This window comes from Coloeus monedula (genome assembly GCF_965178545.1).
Source record: "Coloeus monedula genome assembly, chromosome: 15".
In the NCBI taxonomy this organism is placed as follows: Eukaryota; Metazoa; Chordata; class Aves; order Passeriformes; family Corvidae; genus Coloeus; species Coloeus monedula.
Window position 1 is genome coordinate 8,029,427 of NC_138795.1, and position 17,138 is coordinate 8,046,564.

A 17,138-nucleotide genomic window follows, 5' to 3' on the forward strand; every position below is an offset into this window, starting at 1 on the left:
TGGGTATTAGGTGCTTCTGGTTTTCTACCTTTCTTCCCCCAAAGGAGGAGGAGGAGAGGTGCAGGCTGTTAACAGCCACATTTCCTTGTCTGTCATTGCACCAACAGAGGCATTTCTTCATGTTGTTCTCTTCCTATAGAGCCCCACTGGGTTGAAAAGGACTCATTTTAGGGAAAATAAATTTGGCAACTCTTCCTGGGCTAATAAATTTCCAGTTCTGTTTTGGTGACAAGGAGTGCACATGAAGCGTAGGGGCTGTCCCAGCATCATGGCTTTGGTTTTCCTGGGATTGGCAGCATTGCCTGTGAGTTTAATTGAGGGTTTTCAACCCTTTGAATTTTTGCTTCTATTTCAAGTTCATTTTTTAATGTAAAGACTTAAGAGGGGGTTGAGCAAAACGATTATTTGGGTTTACAAATAAAGAGGATACTGCCTTATTAAAACTCCATATATAGACCTTAAGAGACATTTTCCCCTTGACTGAAGCACTTTGGCTCATTTGAAATGGATTTGTGTAGCTGCTGGGTTGTGCTCAGAGGCTGTTATCAGCCCACACGCAGCCGGGTGCGTTGCTGCCTCACGTGTGCTGTCTGGTCACGTTTATTATGGCGATCCAACACAGGCAACATATGGTGCACTATTAATTTTTCTTTGTCTCTAGTTGGTTTCATTTCCTGGTTCCCACGGCACTATTGAATTGCAAATGGAGCACAGGAGAGGTTTAACACAAACAAGACCTTTTTTTCCTTTCCTCTCCCCTTGCCCTTCTTTGAAAGACAACTCCTGGTTTAGTTAATTTTGGTTTGGGTGGGATTGGTTGGTTGGTTGGTTTTGTTTATTTTTAATCCTGCTTTTTAGTATAAGTAGTATTTGCCAGAGACTTCTTTAAGCATAATATAAAATAAGTCCTAGAACCCACAGAACCACAATATTATTTTATTTCAACAGTACTGCATTTATTAGTTTCTTCTGTTTCTTGATTTTGGCCAGAAGGAATTGATTACTTCTTACATGTACAGCATCACACTGCTCTAACTGTATCCTCAATTCTGTTGTTCCCTAGTAGCAGTTGTTCTGGTATTTTATTCTTTTGGCTGTCATAAGTTAGTTATGCATATAAAATTATTAGAATTTGTGGTACAGGATTTGTGGTACAGGATTTGTGGCTGATGGATGATTGATTGTCTTGTCTGTGAGTAAGGGGTATTCTGCTCAGATATGCTATAAAACCTCTGTTTTGGAGAGTATTAAAATCACATGCTGGGTAGGAAATTTCTACAATTGAAATATAGACTTACCACAGACTGTAATTAAACATTTACAGTCACAGATATTAGCAAACACATTATGTGTTATTGTGCTGGCTAGGGAACTCACCAGCAAGTGAGGGCAGGGCGTTCCAAGTGTTTCCTATTTATCTGTGTGTGCTCCACTGCCATACATCTCCATAAAAATCTCCCTGTACACTTTATCCCAAGACTGTAATTGGTTAAATAGGCGGTTGTTGAAGTCGGTGCTGTTTCTGGATGAATCAGGAGTGCTGCAGGAGGCGTTACAGCCGCAGGGGTACTTAGGAGAAGGGAGAACCCCTGTGTGTGGTGTGGAGGGGACTGCTGGAGCTGTTCCATGCCGTGAGAAAAGCCTGACTCTGACTCTGTACCCACAGCACGCTGACACAACCTGTGTTTGTGGTAGCAGATGGCATTGCTGTGCCAGATACTCACCTCACTGCCTGTTTGTGTACCAGCTAATACTGAACAGCTCCTGCCCGGGATCTCCTGCCCGGTCTGGCTCACAGCAGGCTCTGCTGTACAGCAAGCTGTACAGGCTCTGCTGTAGCTCATGGCGTGGTTAACAGCAGCTCAGGCTGTAAACACCTCTGGGAACCTCCCGAGGAGAGCACGAAAGGTGAAATGTCCTGAATGGGCTGTGTTTTATTCTGCTGATCTTGCAGGTGCTACCAGGAACTTCAGTAGGGTCTTTCCCCGCGGCATCAGCTGTGCTTTCTGCTTCATTGCAAAGTAAAACAAAGCTTAGATGTGAGCTGGGAGAGCTGCATCCTGCAAGGAAGTTAATGGATCTAAGAGGGGCAGACCTTCACCAAATCAAGTGCTGGAACAGGAGTTTGAAGCTCAGTGATTGCTGTCCTGGCTGCTGGCTCAGCAGCTGCAGCCTCCACAGCCTCTCCCCAACACCTGGGTGTTTCCTTTCCTCTTTGTAACCCCATCCTAGGGCACGTGTATGGCCAGGATCCAGTGTGTGCCATGCATATCCATGGCTTCAGGGACAATAGGGGCTGGGCACAGGCAGCAGGGATGGGTGCAAGTTGGCAAAACCAGCGGTAAGTAGCCAAAGGGGAGCAGGAGATCAAAATCCAGGGAAAATACGCTGTAGGTGTGACCTTTCTGATAGGAAAGTTGCCCCAAGAGGTTTCTCTGGAGTTTAGTGCCAGGGCTGGCTGGAGAGCAGATGGCCCCGTGTCCTGCCTGCTGCTATGTGATGTCAAGCTGCTCCAGGTGCATTGACTGACTTGTCTCCCTTGTTCCCCCCCACAGGGGCAGTCAGGACGTGATGGTTACCCGGTAACTCCACTACTCCTTTTATTTTTATTCTTTCCTAACCTGCGCTCTGTGGTCCTCTCCAGCTTTTTCTGTGACTCGTGACTTTCCTTGCCTGTTTTAAGCTTCCTTTTTTTTTTTCACTTCTTCCCTCTTTCTTCATTAGCAATAGCTTTTGAGGGATTTAGCCTTAAAAGCCTGAGCAATAATTTCCATTAATGTTTATAGGGATGAAATACTTGAGCCCTTTCATGGTTGCATTCATGCTCTTGCCTAAGAGTTTACTGGACTGCAAAGTGAGTGAAGGCTTTGGGGTTTGTCCCACTTAGAACTGTAAGGGATCAAATCTTGGGACACTGGTGAAAGAGCCTCAGGTGTTGAGATGGATCCTCATTTGCCCATATCCAAAAATTTTTCCCTGGGAGCAGAGCTGACCTGCTGGACATGGAGGGGGAGGGAGTCCTTGTTCTGGCCAGATCCCAAACCTCAGCCTCAGGCTGGCTCCCCTCATCCTCATCAATGCACTTGGTTGGCCACAGTGCTCCAGCTCCAAGGGGCTCAGCAGCTCATCCATCAGGGAGTGACTCCTAAGCACTCCCTTGGTGTAAGGGGTTGGTAAAAAATACTGTGTGAATTCTCCATGCTCATGGCATGGAGAGAGAGTTTCCATCTCTGCTCCTGCTTTTTGAATGGATGCGGTGAATCCTGCACTGCCTGTTGCTCTGGAAGGGGATTCTTGGCTATCCTTGGCCTTCTCCTTCCTGTGGTTGACGCCCTTTTTTCCTATATTTTTTTTCCTTTTTTTCTCCTTCTTTTTTTTGTCCTTTTTTTCTTTTTTTTTGTCCCCTGAATGGGTGTGTTAGAAAAACTCCCTCCTTGTCTCTGCCACCACATGCCCTGTCCTGGCTCCCCTTGAGCGCCCAGAAACCATAGAAACATCTATTGAGTTTTATGTGTGTCAGGGAGCTCAAGAGAGGAGGATTGGAAGGGAATTCCAGGGCTATTTGCAGTTTTCCCTTCCCCTGGACCCCTGTGATCCTCCTTGGGGAGGACAGTGGTGTTTCCCCAGAAAGAGAGAGGTGGGAGATGGGGTTAATTTTGCAGAACCAGCCTATGCTGCCGTGGCATCCCTGACATGAATGTACTCCACCAAATGATTAGGACAGATTAAATTTGTTGTGAGGGGAGGGAGGGGAGGCTGTGGGCGAGCAGGGCTCTGTGTCCAGGAACGGGGTTTGTCTCCCTCAGGTGGCACCTGCCTGCAGCAGCCCCTGAGATGCTGGAGCCAGGAGGTTGAACAGATGCCTCAGGGGTCTGTTGGAAATGAAGAGTTTATTTCATTAGAAGTTAAGATGTGAAATTTCACCCTAATGGGCTGTTTAATGTCAGTTTTAGAGCAGTTTTTGCCCTTGTGGGATGTGACAAACACTGCTGGATTAGCCAGTGCCCTTGGCAGGTTTGTCCCTTCATGTCTCAGTCATGTGGTTTAGTTGCAAAGCTCTGAAAACCAGAAACCCTGGGAGGAAACGGGCTGTTCCCCAGGACAGAGCATCACCACAGTCCCCATGGACAGCCTGGCACCTTGCCTGTCCCAGCTCCTGCAGAGGGATTTTGGTGATGCTCCAGCACTCCTGGATGATGCAAGGGAGTGGCAGTGACCTCAACTGTGCTGCCACATCTGCACTGGGAAAATGGCATTAACATCACCATAAGGTTTTTCCTCCTCTCTCTTACCCCCAGAACCTGCAGTCCAGGTGAGCTGTGGGGCTGGTCACATCCTGACTTTGAAACCATCAAACACTGAATTACTACATCCATGTGGCTGTGGCTGCACTAATTAGCTTTATCTAATAAGGAGGTGAGGATAATTGTATTTCCAAAGCAAGATGTATACCTGAAAAAGGAGGAAACTAAACATGAAGCAGGCTTGGGGGTATTATTCAGCAGAAGCGTATGGACAGGTTTTATTAAATCTAGTTGCATATTCAAATGAATTTAATTATTTAGTTCCCTTCAGGGTGATCAAATAAACTCTGAGCTGTTTCAAGGGGTGGATGTGATGGAAATGCAGAGGTAGAACATGGATATTAAGTGGTGTGTGGCCAGCAGTGCTTTGAGCTGCTAGTTTATAACTGAGCTGCAAGCAAAGGAAGCTTTAAAGGGATGAAGTGATCCAGAGCTCTGGAAATGGGGCCGAAAGAGAAAACAGCTTCTCTGAGATGATTTCAATATTTTTATATTTAATGTCTTAAGATAAGGTTAGGGCCTCACAATAAAACTTTACAGCAGAAACAGTTTTTTTCTTTATAAAGTTCTGTAGGTTTACTGTTATTTTTGAAATTCCGTAGAGGATTTGGTTTCCATTTCTAACCCTATGGCATATCCTACTAACATTGTCGTAACAGCTATGAAGGATGTTGGGATTTGTTGCTCTTCCGCTCTTGTTTGATTTGGTTTTGACATCGCGCTGATCATGGATCACAGCACATACCTCAGCCTGAATTTCAGTATAAGGGCTGTATGGGTCTGTCTTCTCTCCTCTTTCACCAGTAACATTTCAACTTGGCCCGTTTGGGCCAGATTTGACAGAAGAACAAAGACTTTGTAGATAATAGTTTAACTTTTGATACTGGGGGCAGGTTAAGGAAAACACTTTTCTGATGCCCATGGTGAGGCAGGAGCCATGCTGCCATACAGCTGCTTTGAGCTCAGGCTTGCATGAGGGCAGTGGAGGAAAAGCAGATGTGCAGCCACCACAGTGATGGAAATGTGTTTCTCATTGGGCAGGAGCAGGCCCTGGGACCGGGATCCCCTGGGATGTGTCCCAGGCTGTGCTTCCTGAGGCAAGGAGCATCCTTGCTGCAGAGTGGTTCCCCTCGACTTGATGTGCTGTCAGCGTGTCAGGGTCATTTGTCCTCAAGAAGCTGGGAGGGGAGGGAGGGGTTGGGTGTGCAGAGAGCTGGTGCACTGGGGCTGTGGCTGCTTTCGTGATCAGGGCAGGCCAGCTGCATGTGGGCAGGAGGAAAAGGAGAAAATGAGGAGCAGATGGGAGAGCTGAACTGCAAGTAGGCTTTGAACTGGCCTTTCAGAGCAGGAGGATCTCTGCATTACACAGCTGTTTAATTGGATATTAGGAAACATTTCTTCACCAAAAGGGTTGTGGAGCGTTGGTCTGGACTGCCCAGGGAAGTGGTGGAGTTACTGTCCCTGGGGGGATTTAAAAGATGTGGCTCTTGATTTAGTGGTGGGGTTGGCAGTGCTGGGTTAATGATTGGACTTGATGATCTTAGAGGTAATTTCCAGCCTGAATGATTCAGTGATTCTAAGCAGTGGCTGTGCAGTGCTCTTAGCAGCCTTGCCCCCATCTCTTTCCCTGCCTCATGCAGGGATGGTTCTATACTTGCCTTCAAACTCCTCAGTTGCTCTCCTACATGGTATTTCTCTTTCCCAGTGAGAGGCTGCCTTTGTGGTTCACCAGAACCCATTCCCTTCTCTCTCTCCATTTACTGGAGAGGCCTTTTGAAGCCAAAGTCTCTGTTTCTTGAGAGTTTCATCTGCCTCTACTACTCATCCCTAAAATCAGTCTCAGCTACACCGCTACGTGACATCCCAAATGGAGGATTGTCACTTCAAGTGGGAAAAAACCAAAAGGATGAAGTTGATTAATGAGGGGAATTACTTCATGTGCATGTCTTCATTAATAGAAAGCAGATCAGGGAAGAGGCTTAGCAGAAGAAAAGTATGATGTGAAACAGAATTGTCTCCTATTTTATACATTTCCCTTAGAATACTAGAATTTATTTTTAGTTGAGCGGTGTTACTCCTTTTATTCCTCTGGTGTATAATGTTTGCCTTCTGAATTCTGTTAATCACTTTTGTGTTGCCTGGAAGAACCCAGGCATTGTCCTGCCCATCTCTTGCAGCAGTGGGAACCTTTTGGGAAGGCAGGGAGAAAAGACTTCACGTTCTGCCTGCTTAGAAGTAATGTAGATTGTTACTGAAAATAATTCAGCACTGAGTATCCAGCTCTGGGGTCCCCAGCACAGGAAACACATTGTCCTGTTGGAGCAAGTCTAGAGGAGGCTACCAGGATAAATAGAGGAATGTAGAACCTCTGCTATGAGGAAAGGCTGATAGAATTGAGATTTTTCAGCCTGGAAAAGAAAAGGCTTTGGGACATCCTAATTGCAGCTGTGCAATACCTGAAGGAGCGACAAGAGAGCTGGAGAGGGACTATTTACAAGGGCCTAGAGTGACAGGACAAGGGGAATGGCTTCCCACTGGCAGAGGGCAGGGTTAGATGAGATACTGGGAGGAAATTCTCTATTGTGAGGGTGCCCAGAGAAGCTGTAGCCCCATCCTTGAAAGTGTTCAAGGCCAGGTTGGACAGGGCTTGGAGCATCCTGGGATAGTGGAAGGTGTCCCTGCCCATGGCAGAGGAGTGGGGCCTAGACCGTCTTTAAGGTTCCTTCCCACCCAAACCATCCCATGATTCTGTGACTGATAGTGTCCTTTTCTAATGACGGGCAACTACACCAATATAATCAACTAATGGACTTGAGGCAAAAAAGAATCACGACACAGGCATTGCTCAATGCTGGCGTTTCATTTTGGGGAATAATTGTTCCGTCGGAATTGGGATACTCCTGTACAGGCCATTCTCATGTATTTATAGTCCAGTGCATGCTAAGATGCTGTTGGAGCTTTGGACAGTGAGCTAATATGTTCCTTTGGCTGCAGTGTTGTAAATCCAGAGTTATCTACTGAAGTCAGCTGTAATATATAAGCCAGAAATCAACTGGTAAGGATGGTAAAACTCTGGTTTTAATTAATTTTCAAGACATAAAGCGAAGCCAAATGTGTTTTTCTAGGCTGATGCCTGTGAAAGGGGTTGAAGAAGCACGTGTAGAAGATGGTTCCCTGACTTATAAAAACCCAGCACTGGTACACTGACTTTGGTTACAGCTCTAGACCTTGACCATAAACAGAGGAGTCAGGAGTTTTCTCCCCGCAGCAATTAAGAATTTCATTTAGTAGACAACTTAGGGAAAGTCTGTGCAAGCTTTTTGTGTGTGACCCATAAATGTAATATGAATGCAGACAGGATGATGTGTGGGAAATGAGGAACACATGCCTTAGCCTGTTCCTGGTGGCAGCTCCTCCGTGCTATTGTGGTTCCTTTTTTACCAGAAAGCTCCAAGGCATGCACTTAACCAGTCATTTTGGAAATGGCAACACCAGAAGGCCAGATGTGGCATTAATAACAAACCAGTTTTACGAGAACTGTAGGAGTAACTTAGAAGTGAACTGCCTGATGTCTCTATGAGTTGCCTCCACCTATGCAATTATCTCCAAGTGCTGCTTGGGTGTGCTCAGGGTGCAGCCTGGCAGAGTGGCTGGCAGAGCCCTGTGTAGCACTGGGATTGCTCCATGCACAAACCAGAGCAGCAGGCAGTGTTTTAACTCTTCAGGAGGGCTGCCAGAAATCCCATGTGAGGCCATGCTATGTGGTCAGATCTCATGGGCTGTGTGGACCCCATTTTTTCCTGTTTTTTTGCAGTAGACAGTTGCTTTCCAGACCTTGTGTGGTAGCTCAAGCACAGATGCAGTTGCCTGTGGTGTCCAAAACACATTGCATGGGTGTTTTGGCTGTTTGTGCATTGCTAGACTTGGATATTTTAAACACTGTGTGGTGTGATGGAGGCATCTGTTGGTGAAGTATTTAGTTTTTTTAGCTAGGCTAATCAAGGTCATAACTGTAATTTAGGGTTCAGTCCTGTGTTTGTTCTCATGTTTTACTCGTAAATATTCAGACTTCAAGGAGCATCTCTTGTGCTTGAAGTCATTTGAACACATACCTCTCCCAGTAAGAGCCCAAAAGACAGAAGTAGCAAACATTCATTTTACAAGGCAAACTTTGTAGTTCCAATATTTTTCATTTTATTTTAATATCAGTTTTGTGGCCAATTCACATAATTATTTGCCTAGAGGGAAAACTCTCTTTAGACAGGGAAAGCAGATCCAGCGTGTTTTCCTGCTACATCCATTTGCTGGCTCTCTGATGTGGAAACAACAATGATTTTGTGAAGACCAGTTCTTCATGGCAGCAGTTTATTTTCCTTTTGATTTAGAGGTAATTCTTCCACAGGGATAATAAAAAGTTGTCTTATATCCCACCCAGTAGAGGAATTGCAGATACATTTATTTATCCTCTGTGTTTCCAGTGGTTCTGGATAGGGAGAAGAGAGGGCCTGGTGAAGGTGCTGACAGCAATGGCAAGGAGAACTTTGCAGCCCAAATTGCACCAGCAGGGCAGAGGTTTGGTTTCTGGCTTCTGCTTTTCCTCTGGTTCCCTGCCTTGAGTGTTGAGTGCAGCTGGTGGGTCTGCATCTCTGTTTCCAGTGCATTTGGGTCCAGCCCTGTGGTAGAGAGGCTCAGTGTCTAGGCAGAGGAAAACTCAGAGAAGTTTTCTCATGAACCACCAGAGAGAGGTAATCCAAACAGAAGCTGTCAACCAGGAATGACACTGGTGTGGAAAGACTGTAAAGGCAGTAAGTTGCTGAAGTGTTCGCTTGAAACACCAACATTCTTCCAAAATAAGTACTTACCTACTTAAAAATTGCATTCCCACCTCAGAGGCCATCTCCTCTCTCATAGCTGGACATTAAAAAATATATCCAACGCCCAACAGAGACAAGATTTCCTGATTATAGGCAAAGAAAGAAATCATATTTTCAAGTGCTTGAAGAAAGCAGTTGTGCAGAACACGTGGAACTCATTTAAGCCTCAGAAATTTGGGCGAAGTCGGGGGACTCTTTCTTTCGTAAAAGTACTTTGCTGTTTTGGAAGAAAGCTGGTGCAATGTGATGCACAGATGAGTGAGTTCTTGCCTCTGAAATGGTGGTCTGGCATGTCTGCCCAGGGACCACTGTGCTGGGACAAGTGAACAAACTGGCCCTATTTTGGAATCTCCAAGTGACCTTCTTCGAAAACCCAAGCAGTGCCCTGTGCAGCTCCAGCCCAGTGTTAGTTTTCCACCCCAGTGTTTGTTTTCCACCCCTTTGGACCAGTCAGTGTTAGGTTTGAATCCAGATATTTTCCTTGAGCATCTTTGAGAAGACATCCTAAACAAAGAGGAAGCTCTGTGCACATCTTGTGGTTAAGGAAGAGGCAGCTCCTGCAGGGAAAAAGGTCCCTTATCTCATTTGAAACCCTGCAGAATGTGGTTGACATGTCTGGAAGACAGCTGGGAATTGAAGCACTCTGGTGAGCTCAGGCTAGCGATGCAAAGGAGGGGCTGAACATGGGTCAGAGCCCAGCACTGCCCCAAAAGCGTTCTGAGGATAGGGTTGGGGTTTGGTTTTTCTGGTTTTGTCTGTTTCTTTCTTTCTTTCTTTCCCAAGGCTTTCAGAAATGCTGGGAGCGTCCGTGCCCTGTGGAAGGGAGAGGGGCTCTGCCTGCAGAGGCTGGCTCTGCGTGGCTGCCGGATGCCCGGCGGGGACCAGCCCGGCCTCCGAGGTGGCTGCTCCCTTGCAGAGCTGTCTGGTTTGCATTATGGGTGAAGTTTTTTAGCAAATTACTGCTCCTCTCTGCTCCATTTCCATCAAAGAATGGGCAGAGGCCTCCCAGCAGTCTGTGGACAGATTTTTTTTTTTAATAGAGCACAGATATGTGGGGTTTTTTGTTGCCTTGCTAACACACACTTGGCTCTTATCAGGCTGCTCTGCATCATTTACCTGACACCTCTACTGAGGGATTTATTGCTGGCAGCCTGGGCTGTGGGACATGGTTCCCTCTGAAGATATATTTCAGAGCCTTTGAGGTTTTGGTGATGCTGAGCCCCACCAGATTCTGTAGGCGATGCTTAAGGTGTACTCAGGTGGCCTTTTTGGAAAGAAACGTGGGAGAGGGGTGAGAGTTGCTGCAGCTGGGGGTCTCTGTGGGTGAGGGGGACTCAGCTCATCCCACTGCCTGGAGCAGCCCCATCTTTTGGGATCTCCCACAAGACTGGGATTGGATGTTGCATGCAGGGAGATTAGGTTTAGGGGAACCCTTAAATGCCCTTCCTCATAAAAAGAAATGGGATTTTCTAGCTGAACAAAGAGGTCCTGGCTCTGAGGCCATGCAGGATGCGGCCTTGGCCTGCATGTGTAAATTGTTTCCAAATGAAAACAATTAGTCTTGCAAGCATTAAAGAATAATCATGTCTCATCAACGTTGCTGTTTAGTGCTTGTAAGAAAATTGTAGAAGCTGTTTGGTTTGGGTTTTTTTTTTTTTTAATGATGCAAAAACTATCATCTAGTAATGGAAAAGTGGGTTTCCAGTTTGCATGTAGTCGTGGAGCAAAGGGGAATTTGTGTTGGACAATACTGAAATCGTTTTTTTCAAACAAAGAAACAGAAAATTGTTAGCAAAGGTTTGTTGATAATCATGTTCATGCTTAAAAAATATTATTTATTTTGAAGTGCAGGGCTGTTCCAGTGTGCAGCAACCCCATCCCATTGCATTGAGGCCCTCCATACTATATATAAAGTTAAACATGAAACTATTGGGATATAAATGATCTTAATGCTTAAACATGACAGCTCCTTGTAGGAATATTTCCGTTGTTATGTCATGCTGCAGAGTGATATGATTTTGGGGTCTCACACCAGAGACCCAGAAGTCAGGGCTGATGAAGGAGGAACCTCCTGCCCAGGGCTCCTCCAGGCTCACAAAAGTGAGGGGTGTGTGCTTGGGGTAATTCCTTGTATGACCGATTTCATACTCTTCACAAGTTTTTTAATGTAGTAATAAATTTATCTAGCATCATAAATAATAATGATAAAAAATAAACAGTAATATAGAATAAATTAGATCATGTATTTGAATGCATTTCAAAGGACGAACGATTAGCGCAGCAGAGGTGGTATTGGATGGAGTAGAAACTTGTGATTTTGTAAGAGTTTCTGATCCTTCTGAACTGAGGACTTCAGGGAGGGAGGATGAGGTGACATCCCAGAGCAAGCCTCTTGGACTCTGTTTATTCACAGTTAGTGCCAGTGATTCTCAGCTGCTATTTAGGGGACTCACAGTTCATTTTTTGTTTCCCAGTCCCTTTTCTCCCTTTTCCCTTCAGCTGGGAAGCTGGGAGCAGCCACAGCAACCTGGCTGCCTTCCTCCACTTTCCTTGTGACGGGTCTGGCAGGGCACACTTGACCACAGCTTTTGCCAAAGCTTTCTTCTCACACAGAAATGTGCTGAGGAACCGCGTGGCCAGCAGACACTGTCCCTCCTGTGAGGATTTACAGCGTGGCCTATAGGAAGGGATGGTCCCTGTTCCCTGGCTGTGCTGCAGATGACCCAGGGCCCTTTGCAGGGGTAGTAAAATATTGTCATGCTCTTTTATTCATTCCTTAAAATATAAGATTCTACCCTTTTTTGAAACCACAGGGACGGAAAGGCAGCCTTTTGAATTTGTCAAAATTTGACTGCAGGGTTCCTTCCGACCTCTGTGCTAATTTTTAGCAGAGCAGGAAACATTAAAAATAACCATGAGAGAAGATTTCCCAACTCAGAAGGATTGTCCTCTTAATAATCTCTGGCTTTGTTTTCCCTAGATATTTTCCCCCCTTAAAATGCCTGTAACGCTGCTAGAGCAAGTCCATCCCTGCCAGCAGCAGTGAGGGCACTGGCGGGGGACAGCAGAGGGCCAGGTAGCCAGGCTGGCACCTTGGCTTGCTCTGAGCCAGAGGTGAGTGATGTACATGGAAAATGCTTGTTATTTATTGGAAGAGCTTTTGCAACCAGAGCTTGCAAGCTCCACATCTTCCCTTTTTGGTGAGCTCAAAACTGTTCTCAAGCCTTCAGCTGGTCTCAGCAATGGGTGAATCTCATTTTTGCAATGAGAGGTGGCATTTTGGTGCTGTATCTCAAGACTTCTGAGTTTTCTACTGAAACAAAATGAAAAATATATCAGAATTTGTTTTAAAATGCATCTGAATATAGCCCCTTACTCTGAAGTTGAAATGTTGTGTGGCAAAACCAAGGCATGCATCAAGACTACATGATACAGTAACAAGCTCTGCTCAAGCTTCGACATCTTATCTGACCCATGTCTGCATTCTCAGCATCAAGGTACAACTATATATCATGAAGTAATATGTCATCGATGTATACTATATAATATATTACATTTTATAAATAATGTCCTCACCTGGATGATGACAAAGGGGCTTGCACCACTGGATCACCATGGATCGTTATTCCTGCAGGAACACCTGTGCCTGTGTTGCTCTTTGTGAGGGATGAAACCAAGGCATGTAATTGCAATTATCACTCACCTCTGCTCTGTGGCACCAGCTCTCCCCATTAACCCAGCTCCTCCTGTCCCAGCAACCTGAGGGCTCCAGACAGATGTTGCAGATGTATTTTCTTTACAAAACTTGACAGCAACAATTTTTCTTTTCAAGTGGGGAGGGTGTCCCACAGAGCTGGTTTGGTCAGTCACTGACCGCAGCTGGTCCTCACTGGTGTGTGGTCAGAAAACGAGCTGTGAGTTGGTTACCAGCCAGGAGGGGGCTCTGGGGTTGTCTGGGACCCCAACAGTGTTGTCTTCCTTCAAGTACCCTTGATTGACAGATTTTGTCCCACTTAGCCAGTGCAGTGACTGTTTTGGTCAGAACTGTGTTTTGGGGGAAATTGATTAAATTTTCCTTCTACCTTGTCTTAAAGCATTGTGTTGGTCCTAGGCAGAAAGTTCATCCCCTCTTGATGTAGTGGGTAAAGAATGATGTGAAGTGTGATCGCTGTGTGTGTGATTTAGAGCAAAGGTCTGTGATCAAGAGTGGGTGAAGGCACGAGTGAAATTTCTCCCTGGACAAAAAGCACAGCCTAAAGCCACTGCAATGCTTTCTATTGCTTGGGATGTCCAAGGAGAAAAATCTCCTTTTTCATACACTTTTCCTGGTTATTTAAGTGGAAGTGATTTTTGTCCCCTCAAAATGAAATCTCTATAGAGATTAGTTTTAAGTGAGGGAATAGAGGGCTACTTGTTGTTTTCCTGTTCCTTGTTTATCAAATAAATTAGAGATTGCTTTATCTTTAATTAAAATTACATGGAGGAGAATTCAAATAAAAGACAATAACACTCTCAGCACATTGACACTCCTGAGATTTGCAGGCAGTCAAGTCAGGGAGCCCAGATTTCACATGTTCTCTCTGCTCTACCCATGAAATCTCCTGGCTGCTCTTGGGAACCCTGCCTTGCTCACACAGACATTTGGCTGGACAGGTAGAGCAGAGTCAATTAAATCTCCAGCCCAGACTAACAAGACACTTAAAAGTCTGTGTTAAGTCTTGTCCATTCAGTGCTGTGGCTGGCCAAGAGCCCCTTTGGAACCCTGATGGATATTGTTTCTCTGAGGCATTAAATGCTTTCCCCCAAACATCTTTTGAATAGGCCATTGTTTTTGCTTCTGGATGTCTCTTTGTGGACTGATACAAGAATAGCTAAAAGCTGAAGAACTGGCATTTTATATTTAAAAAAATAATAATTCTGGGACTTCTACTCCTCTGAGAAGTTGAATGTGCTGCCAGTTCTCTGCTGAGATCCCATGTCTGATCCTCTGGAAGTCAGGGAGTTGCATCAGGAGCTTCAGATCAATCACCTCAAACAATCATAGTTCCAGGAAAGAAGCTGCATGAACCTGATGCCATTCCCAGGTTTTAGAATCTAAGTAATCGAGGTGAGATGAAGTATGGACGAGATGTTGGGGTAGTTTTGTTGTGACCTGCAAGCCTTTGCATTAACAGATAAAACTGCTTTATTTATATTTTCCATTACCACTGTGTAGCTCTCGTGCACTGATAGTTCCTTATGAGAAAAAATCCACATCACGTGAGGAATATAACCAATGTTTGACCACTTCAGAAATCTCATGTGTGTAAAGAAATCCCCATTTATTTTCACATGAACTTCTCTTGTACAGGTCCCCTATCCCTTGTAACTCAGGTACTGATGACCTGCCCAGGTCATCTGGATTTACCTCTTTTTCCTAACAGAGCTGTGTTCCCCAGAGTTTCATATTCCAGGCTCCATCAGCATAGCCATTGCAGACTGATTTATTCCCTATCAGTGGCCATTTATTCCTTATCAATGGCTGTGAGCTGGAACGATGCTCTTTCAATGCAACCATTGGCCTCCTCTTACCCACCTTTGTCTCTTTGCTCAATTTCCCCACCACAGATATAAGATAAACTACAAATACTCACCCTAATCAGTTCCCTAAGAAATACAGAGAACTTGGTGCTTTAGCACTGTACCACAGTCCAAACTCCATTTGCTTTGTTAGATCCTCATGGTTCCCAGGGCTGTAACGTGGGAGATGTTTCATCCCAGCATGTTGGGAGGAGAATGTGCATATTCCACATGTGTGGCTGTGCAGGGCAGGTGCAGGAGGGAGCGGGAGCTGATCCCAAGGCGTAGCTTTGCAGGTGGAGCCCTTGCATTTGCCACAGGCAGTGGATTTACAGTAACTCGTGTGTGTCTCTTGTCCCCAGAAGTGCCAGCTGTTGACAGGGGCTGCTTTGGCCTTAGAGCACCTATGCTTCCTCCCTCCACACATCCCTTATCAAAAGCAATGTTTCCTTTGGCCCCACACATTCAGTGGTTTGGTGTTAATTAATGGCTTAAGTGCCAGAAATGCTGGGGAATTAAATATTTTCCATATTCATGCAGCAGCCCTAGAAACAGGAGACCTAAGGAAGAGCTGGGATAACCGAATGCTTTAGCAAAAATAAATGGTTCAGATCCAAGGTCGATGTGAATCACTCTTGGATCTGCTCAGTTTAACCAAATCAGGCATGTTTTACTGCTGCTGTTTTTGACTTTCAAAACCTCAGGGAGTCCCAGGCGAAGTGCCAGAGCAGTGTCACCTTATCCCTGTCACTAATCCTGTCGCTTCCTTTCACGCTCCTTCACACTGCAAGTTGTTTGATGCCTCTTACTGTACCTCTGTGAAACCTTCCTGCTGGATTGCATGGATGGAGGATTAGGTAAATCATAGAATCATAGCCAAAGATTGTACTGTACGTAAGTAGAGTTTCTTTCAGAGTATGCCTGATATTGCTGTCTGTAAATTAATTTTTTTCCCTTTAATTTTTTTTTAAATAATACTCTCTTTTCCTTCCTTCTTCAGGGGCCTCTTGGCTTGGATGGCAAACCAGTAAGTAGCACTAAGTGCCAAATATAACATGTCTTTGTTCATGCTGCTCCACAATAAATAGGCAGTATCTCAGCTATTGCTCATTTATTGCTACATATATAACTGTTTAGAAGGGACAATTGTACTTGGGAAAAATACTCCATGCAAGTTTGAATTCTGAGCCAGGGCTGGCCAGCACAGTTGGAAGTGAACTTTTCTTTACCTGTCAGCTCATCTCAGCTGCCTCTTCCCCTCCTGGGCCAGCTCGGCGAGCACAGACTGCAGATGAGCATCAGGCCAAATTTGGGGAATAAACTCCAGTAGCACATTCAAAGAGCAATGTCAGTGATCTTGGTTGTGTGCTCCTGGCACTACAGAGTGATACCATAAAAATAATTGATCCCAAAGTGGGTTCCATTTTCCTCCAAAGGACCTGAGCTGGGAACTGCTTGAGGGTGCCCAGTGTCCACTTTTTGGAGCAGACTGGATTAATTTATGAGCTGTTTTCTTGACTTCATTTTTGCTTGGAAGCCCTCTAGATATTCAGGTGCTTCATTATTTTCTTACTTATTTTACAGAAACACAGGCTTTTTTATTTTTATGCTAATTGAACCCTAGCCAGCTCTGATTCTTTCCATTGAATGGCTCCTACAGAACGTCACAGCTCCATATTTTTTCTCCAAATCCCATTCTCTTCCACCACCTTCACTAGAGGGCCCCATATGAAATCTTTTTAAATTCTGGTCTTAAACCAAGTGGGATTTCAAAGTGGGTAAAAGTCATTCAGTCTTTGCAATTGAAAAGCTGTTCCAGACACTTATTTCTATCCAGTTAGGGAGTGTGTTGTTATAGCTGTACACTGTTGTGGTTGGTTTTTATCCTAACCCCGAGAATAAGAAATGTGAATAAAATCTAGAAATAAGGCATTAGACAAGAAAAGAAGGAAGGGCCAGCCCACAGCCTGATGCTCAGGGCTTGGCTTTCATTAGCAAAACCTCATGCTGGGAGTGCAGTCAGACCCCAGAGCGCAGCCCTGCACCCCCGGGCTGGGGTGCCACTGCTGGGCTGGAGTGAGACCCCGAGTGAGAGGCAGGGGAAATCTCAATGACAAAGCAAACTTATCACGCAGCCAGACTCAAACCAGACTGTTCATGATCTCTTTCATGACAGTAAGGGGCCAGCAGCCTTGCTCAGAGAAAAACAGCGGGAGGGAAGCTGCATGGGAATGCAGATGCTGCTGCCACTGGCCTCTCTGCTGACCTTCCCCCACTGCATCCCACTGCGTCCCACTTCAGCACACACTGTGAACTGGTACCAAGATTTGGTACTTTTCTGTGCTGGAAGGCACATGCAGAGCAGACACATCAAAGTGTTGCTCTCGGGTTCTCTCTGGGG

At 45.3% G+C, this 17,138-nt stretch overlaps 1 protein-coding gene across 1 annotated transcript in view; it reads left to right on the plus strand.

Annotated features, from left to right (window-relative positions):
• The window catches only part of LOC309578671 (uncharacterized protein), a gene marked incomplete at its 5' end in the record, with an annotated part of 179,648 nt that overhangs the window by 139,546 nt on the left and 22,964 nt on the right, over positions 1-17,138 (plus strand). The window contains 1 exon segment of the mRNA XM_082291434.1: positions 15,738-15,764. Within this exon segment, the coding sequence (XP_082147560.1) occupies positions 15,738-15,764 (27 nt within the window).